The 7,937-nt window shown below is 32.8% G+C and overlaps 2 protein-coding genes across 2 annotated transcripts; both read left to right on the forward strand.

The window, feature by feature from the left end:
- The first annotated feature begins 555 nt into the window (after nt 1-555).
- Nucleotides 556-1,680, forward strand: LOC125385477. The gene is made up of 2 exons (XM_048407684.1): nt 556-696; nt 1,006-1,680. The coding sequence occupies exon 2, from the start codon at nt 1,006-1,008 to the stop codon at nt 1,663-1,665; it is 660 nt and encodes a 219-aa protein (XP_048263641.1). The 5' UTR covers nt 556-696; the 3' UTR covers nt 1,666-1,680.
- Nucleotides 1,681-4,506: 2,826 nt separating this feature from the next.
- On the forward strand, nt 4,507-5,769 carry LOC100651486. Its single transcript, XM_003396737.3, has 2 exons — nt 4,507-4,806; nt 4,894-5,769. The coding sequence occupies exon 2, from the start codon at nt 5,022-5,024 to the stop codon at nt 5,721-5,723; it is 702 nt and encodes a 233-aa protein (XP_003396785.1). The 5' UTR covers nt 4,507-4,806; nt 4,894-5,021; the 3' UTR covers nt 5,724-5,769.
- Nucleotides 5,770-7,937: the final 2,168 nt, after the last annotated feature.

Here is a 7,937-nt window from a genome sequence, read left to right on the forward strand (position 1 = left end):
TAACTTCGTTCAAGCTAGAGCTTATAAACGATACGATGCCTTCAGTGTTTCAATTAACTTGATTATATTTTTAAAAAATAATTATCCTTTTACTTTTCGTGATGAAAATTTTTTGTGATATGACATTAACACGTAATAATAACAAAAATGTATTTTACATTACATTCCGTATATCCCATGTATGATACAATATAAAATACAGATAAATAATAATAGATACTAGATAATATATAGACGATAGATGACGTAAAATAAAAATATTTCATATTTTACAATCCATATTACATCCAAACGTTCTTTTGATTCTAACTGCAAAAAAGTGAAAAATATTTAATCGAACAATTTTTCCATTCATAAGTAGCATTAAAAATCTTATAAACCCTAAAAATATCGACATATATGCACCGATAAAATAGCAGTAACTTTTTATTACTCTTGTTACTTGTTATTTTTTACACTACTCATCCTAAAATTGAGTTATAGTGTTATTTGGATTAATTATCTATTTGACGAATCAGATTTGGGAACGGCATTACTCGTGTCTCATATATTAGTGACCTTTTTAATAATGACTAATTCAAATAATCTTATCAGAATGAGTAAGTCAAATTCACCGTGATATATAAGACGGAATAAAAAAGTAATGGGCGTTATAATTCTCCCGGCATTAATAAGGAAAAAAACCCAGGTCCTACAGTAAGTAGCATATAGTTTTAAGTATAATTGCAATCATTCATAATTTAAGAATTAATGAATTAACCGTAATTCATAGTTGTAATTAGAACCATTTGCATATTATTCTGAAATTAATTAAAGATTTTTATTCCTATATCGTTTGAGTGCATTGTACAATAATATATACATACCAATTTCTGTTAATTAACATAAATTCTATTAACGACACTGTATAAATAGGTTCATAATTCCATAATGATCGAACGCTAAATCATTTCAATAAATTTCATCGCGATTTTCCATTTTTTCATAATTTATCCCAATTTTCAGATGAAATTCGCTCTCACAGTTTTGACTATCCTGGCCGCAGCCAGCCATCTCAACGCTTACATGTTGCCAAGCGTTGGCACAGGTGCCCTGGCCAAGGAATTGCAGGATTTCGTGAACCTGGTGCCCATCGACAAAGTACTGGAGCTCACGCAAGTATATCAAGCCAGAGACAAGGAATTCCAATGGATTATGACTTTCTTGCAATCCGATGATATGAAAGGCTTCATCGACGACGTGGAAGCTTTACCCGAACTCGAAACCCTCATGCAGTATTTGTTAAACCAAGGTCTTGACGGTTACACTTTAATGAAGGACATAAAAGATTCCTTGGCAGCGAATATCGGAAAAACTAATGTGAATTCTAATCTCAGAATTACCGGAGGAATCGCAGGTTATATAAAAGACGTTTCAGAGGTCATATCTGTGTACAACATATCGAATTTGTTCGAATACAAGGTCGTGACTTCTGAGGTTTTCAGAAATTTCTTGCACGAAATTCTATCTCTTCAATACGAGAACCTTTTCGCAAGTACCTTCACGAATCCTCATTTCCAAAGAATACTACTACAGCTTGACTATCTCTATGTCGACACCAATACGTTCCACACGAATTTCTTCACATTTGTCATAGCTAAAGCGTTGATCTATAAATATCTTTAAGTATTACAGATAAGAATGCGCGTATAGACTGTTTGTATGTATATATAATTGACTAAAAATTGTGATTTGTAACATGTAAAATTATTTCATATATATGTATGTTAATTTCAGAATAATATCTTATAAATATATTAAGTTAATTGACATTAGTAAAATAATGCTGTTCTTTCTTTCCTGTTTTTACATTTCTTTTTATAACATAGAAAATATTTGAAATTAATGTTAAAATATTAAATACATGGTAAACACAATGGCGAAATATTAAATACAATGTCAAATAAATATTTGTAGAAAAAGAAGTAATATTATATAATCTACGGATTAAAGTTTTATTTCCATGAGAAATTTTGAATAGATAACTCCTGCTTTTTAAAGTGAAATTGAGCCGAATGAATAATTCGCATGCCAGAAAAATCTGTGTAGGAATTGTTTAAAAGTTAAAATTATTTAATTTCGCGTTATTAATTTTTGTGCTGTTTCATAACGAACATTACATCATAATCAAAAACTGTAAAATGATATCTGTGGCTATCAATCATATCGATATAATCAAAACTACGAAACAGTAGTAGCCAATGTAATTCTGTTCTTATCAGATAATAGAAGTGGAATAACGGAACCTAAATCTAAAAACAGAATGTATAATTATGTTACAGTAAAGAATTTATAACAACTACAAGTTTTTCTTAATTTATGATTTTTCCCTAAATTTGTTAACTTCTATTCAGTCATAACAAGATGTTACCATATAATAAAATATAAACTAAATTTCTCACCATTTATAAATAAATAAGTGGAAAAATATGAAAAAAATAATATACAAATACAGACACTAAAAAATTCCTATATGTCAAATCAATTGATCGGAAAAATTTCTAATATATCTATAGTATAATAAAGATAAATAAGCCTATATACAAGCCTATATATTCAAACATTATTTATTGGTTGGTGGCGAAGGATAATAGCGAATTTTATTGTTATCACCATTTATTATTTAATATGATAATTCTAGCTTAAAATAATGCCTTAATGAGAAAGATCGGTTCATACATTAAAATCATTCGATGTTTGGAATTTTCAATTGTATACACCAATAAAATTTATATAAGAAGTTAATAGTTCACTTAAAACATATTTTACAGGTATCGTTTCCTTTTATCACACGTAAATAGTACTTTAAGTGTACGATATAAAACAATAATTGAAATTAAACATTGCGACACAATTGTACTCGATAGATTACGATTACTTCTTCAAGGAATCTATCATTATTGACATTATCTTGGCTCATAGTAATCTGTGATGTTATATAACTAATAGCCTACCTATTTTTTGTAATAGATAAGGAATGTGTGTATGTTTCACGTTTTTTTTATCGATGATTATTACTTACAAGAAATCTTAGGTATATTACGAGTGTTCAAAATAAACTGTTTTGTAATGTATCCTATTACGCAAAAAATGCGGCTGGTTGAAATTGAGCACCAATTTATTGTTTTCTAAATGTCTATTTCCTGAAAAGTTATCCTGATAAATAGCACTGATGCACCCACATTATTTGTGCGATTTCAGCTAACAAGCTATTTGTAAGCTAGAATATAAGTATACTCCAACGATTTAAAAATAGAGCTTAAAAAAGGTACTTTAAAATCTTAATGAAACCGCCCCTGACACAAGAGTACGTCGCAAAATATATTCCTATGCAATAAAGTACCTACAAAGGAAATTTCTTACTATTTTTTTATCAAATAAATAAATATAAATAAAAAGAAATTATATGATAATAAGATAAACTATAAATGAAATAGTCAAATATATCTGTATATCATATATTTAGACGTTCTTTGCGCAACGTGTAAAAATGCGTGAAATATGTAAAAATTCGTGTATCAAACATCAAATAATTTCAAAGTATATTAAGTACAACATATAATGTGCGCACATGCGTTATTTACTAGAAAAAATAAGTAGATTTATTAATTACGTAATTATGTGTTGGTGGATTAGGTGACAATATGATAATATGAAGAATCCTCGAAATATAACCATAATCTGTCGAATACAATTGTATTGCAACCATTCATTTTACTGTATTTACATTTAATATATTACGTTTCATTTTAACTATCACCGCGTATCGTGCACGTATTGTAACGTAGCTCGTTTGCATGATAAAACATTGACGATATCTTCGAAATGCATTTTAAGAAGACTATCACGCCAGACGATGCGAATTTGATTATTAAGCGAAACGTTTGAAAATATCAACGTCACGACTCTTCTCGAAATGATAATAGAATCATGCGAAAGGAAAATTACGGAGATGATAGGCGACATGTACTACATTTCTCAATTAAAAAATATTACAGACCTACACTTGTAACTCTTCAATAATCTATGTAGCTCGAGATCTTTGCGTTTAAACAATTATTATAAGTTTATATGAAATGATTGCATTAAATAATATTAGACTGGTGCATAGCAAGAACCGTTTTGTCAAATGAAATATTGAACGCATGTAGTTTGCGCAGAAAATAATATTTTCGTGATCTGCTCATCTGAAAGAACGATTAACTATGAAATTCTATTATTCTCTATTATTCAAAGATAATTTATTCATTAAAAAATTAGCTACGTTCTATTAGATAGTAATAGTAGTTTAATTTAAAAGTAGATAGAAGAATAAATAATAGTTTTAAAAATTATCAATTATCTTCTTTATTTCGCTCAACGACATATGTGAAGGTAGTTTCGTGCAACCACTACATTTAGATTCATGAAACTCCGCTGACTTCGCGAACTTTCAGCGCAAATAAAAATGTAGTATCGCAGGTGCATGCTAATCTTCGCAATGGCTCGCCCTGTTAAATTCGCGGAATAAAGAAAATCTAAATTTTTTGTTGTAACCGCTGCACAAATCCACTAGGTTAATAAATCTCGTGTCAAAAAGAGGATATCTCGGCCAATAGAAGTTTAACCGTCATAATTTGCTTTCGTCTCGTGTGTTCTTTAAGGAACGCGTCAAACGTTAACCTAGCAAAGGGATGTCTATCATGGTACGATGGCCTGGCGAATCTACTCGGCCACTTTGAACAAGGTCTTTCTCTCTTCCGTATCTTAAGTGTGCAAACTTTCGTCGTAAGTTTCTGAAGGGTTAAACTTTGCGCAGTTGCAACATTGTTCGAAACTCTAACCTCTTATCCTGTTTTTTACATGTTGTACCAGACTAGTGGATTTACATTAACAAACATTGTCGATAATTGGTCAAGAATTTTGCGCTTGAAACGAATCATATCGTACAATGATTTCTTATTAAATCAACATTAAGAATCAACCTTAATCTTCTGAAAGAGATGAACCCTCAAATTATGATTGTTACCATGGTAGCCGCTGCTTCGGTTGCTTTTTTCGGATTCCTTGCCTATCGGATCAGAGTTCGATCGAACGATCCAGATTTATTAAACGTATTTCCATTGGAAGACAACAGCTCCCTCGACGAAGATCTCAAAGACATTTTGGCGTTCGTCCCTATAAAAGAAGTACAACGAATCATTGAAAGATACATGGAATACGACCCCCAGATCGGAGATACCGTGAGCTTCGTGAACGACCAGAAGAGATTCATATTGCGGGAGTTCCAGAACATGCCTGAAGCAAACAAATTGATCAGTTTTCTACGACAGAATGGTTTGGACGTGGATTCCTGGCAAGAGAAGATACGATGCTTTTGGAAGACGTCTCCCAGGTTCATCAAATACGATCCGAGTATGGCAGCCGGAGGCCTGACCGTGATGATCAATAAAATCCTGGAGACCATGCCTCTGGACGAGCTGCACGAACTATTGCGACAAAAGGTGAAATACTCGGCGAGCTTCCGCAGATTTCTGTATGAGTTGAGGTCCAAAGACTACCTGGAGTTTTGCAACGCGATTGAGACCAACGATGTGCTACATCATCACTATTTCTGGGCGAAAGAGGGTGGACTAGAGATCACATTCGCGATCGAACTATTCAATGAGCTGCACGCCTATCTAACGCAGGCATTAGTCACCTAAGAATTGTCATGAACTATTAATAATCATTATTGAGTAATAAACTGCAGTGGAATGCAAACATAATACATTTCAGATTTTTTATTTTTACACATTTGGGTTTAGTGACGTAGAATTTACCATATAATTTGCAAAATATCCGCATATATGCACAATTGCGACAGAAACAGAATTTTCAAAAGAACGTTCAAACGTTATTCATATGATTACGTCATTTAAATGTGAAATTAGTCAATTATAAGTGGATAAGACACGTGCCCTGTATTTTACCACAATAAAAGAGTATGTTCGAATGTGAGAGGGCAGTAGATACACATAATTTGACAAGCGAAAGATAGCGAATAATCGGTAAAGGGACTCCTCCTGTTTGATAACATTTCGTTATCGTCACTCGAGTTGCTGCTTCCTAATAGATAAGAAAAATGCTTGCGTAAACTGCAATACACGTACTGTCTTGTCATTTTGTGCCATTTTTTCACGTATCCATAATTACGCATAAAGTGTTCATAGCTGGAATTGCATATACAATCCTATACTATAATATTTGCAACATTTTGATGATAATGTATCACACCTTTCTAAAATTATCCCTAAACATATAAACATATTCCAAAAATTATTCTCTAGAAATATTACCTTTTCGAAATTTTACAATTATGGAGTAAATGCAAATTATCGCAGATTTTCTAATAGCATACTAACAAAGTTTTTCTTCTATAAAAATCGGACTGTTTATGTAGAGCAAAGATAAAAGGGACATAACATGAAGAAGATGATATTTTAATTCATCATAATATATTTTATTCCTTATACCGGGAAGCTGCAATAAATACCATTGAAATATCAAATATAAATACATTTTTGACATGTAAAACTTTAAACTGCAATGGAAATTATAAGAAAAAATGGGGACAAGGCTTGGAAAATTTCTATGTTGAAACCAGCGTCTACGACCTGTTGTCCCATTTCCAGGAAGTTCTTGTTCGAGAAAATGAACATGTAGAATGTTAAGTACTTGTTCAAAACCACTTCGTGCACCAAGTCTCTAAACACCTTGGCGTGCTCAATTTTGTCTTCGTAGAGACGCATCAGGTCATCCATCGAAATAAGGGAAGCGGTATCCTCCATATAGCCATTGATTCCACCGGTGACCTTGTAAGGAGTCAAGTAAGCTGTTATCCTAGAGGTCAGAGGTCGGATACTAAGAGCTTTGTTGAAATTGTTCACCACCAAGTTTACATCAAAAACACTGTCCAGTTCAGCAGCACCTTGAATTCAGACGCATGTTCCAAGTCTTGTACTCATTGTTTCGACTCGTTGCTGTTCATCAACTTCATGGCTGTTTGGAAATGTTCGTCCTAGGCCAGGTAGGCTTTCGATATTTCGAGAAGGTCCTCGATCGGGATCAAGTCGACAAATTGCTGGAGCTCGCCTGGCGAGATCCAAACCCGTGAATGGGACTTGGAGGGCGTTCAGAGAATTGACCGCAATCAGAACAACCAAGAACGCTATGATGTCTGTCATCTACAAAAAATGAATTCTTTGAATATGGTTGATACACGTTTATGTTCTGAGAAAGGAATTCTACTGCTTTATTACGCTATGGGTATAGTGAATGCACGTTTTGACCCATAAAATATCTGAAAAATGATGTAGCTACTCTCATCATAAAATTCTATTTCGTGAGTATCCAATGCATCATAGTCTAAGGTAGTGTTCTGTGACAAATCGGATAAAGGATCAGTGTACAAAATTTAACGGAATCAGGATTAAAAATGGTTCACGTATGTAAAAGTTAACAACTTTCTCTTCTTCTTTGACTTCTTTTGGTTAATCGAATTTCGCTTCTTGATGTGAACTGCCGTCAGGTTGTGTCCCGTTGCATTTTATGTACGAATAGGACAGATCATAATTGCATTTCGATTAGCTTAATCGATTTTATTGTGTACTTGTAAAATACGTCATATCGTACTCAAATCGCAAATGACTTAGTCTAGCTTCATATAACTTTGCAATTTTCCATTAAGTAGCATTAATATCATGAACCTGTCGATTCGTGAAAATGTTTTGAAGACGTGCGATGTTACCTGTGACACCAGTGTGTCAGTTCCACATGATTGTTACGTCATGGAACAGTTCGGAAATAATTTTAGGTTTGTGGTATACCTATGAAGCTACATATTTGTACCAGTGTGTTATATCAGTTCCAAGAAGACG

The sequence above is a fragment of the Bombus terrestris genome, chromosome 7 (genome assembly GCF_910591885.1).
Source record: "Bombus terrestris chromosome 7, iyBomTerr1.2, whole genome shotgun sequence".
Lineage (NCBI taxonomy): Eukaryota > Metazoa > Arthropoda > Insecta > Hymenoptera > Apidae > Bombus > Bombus terrestris.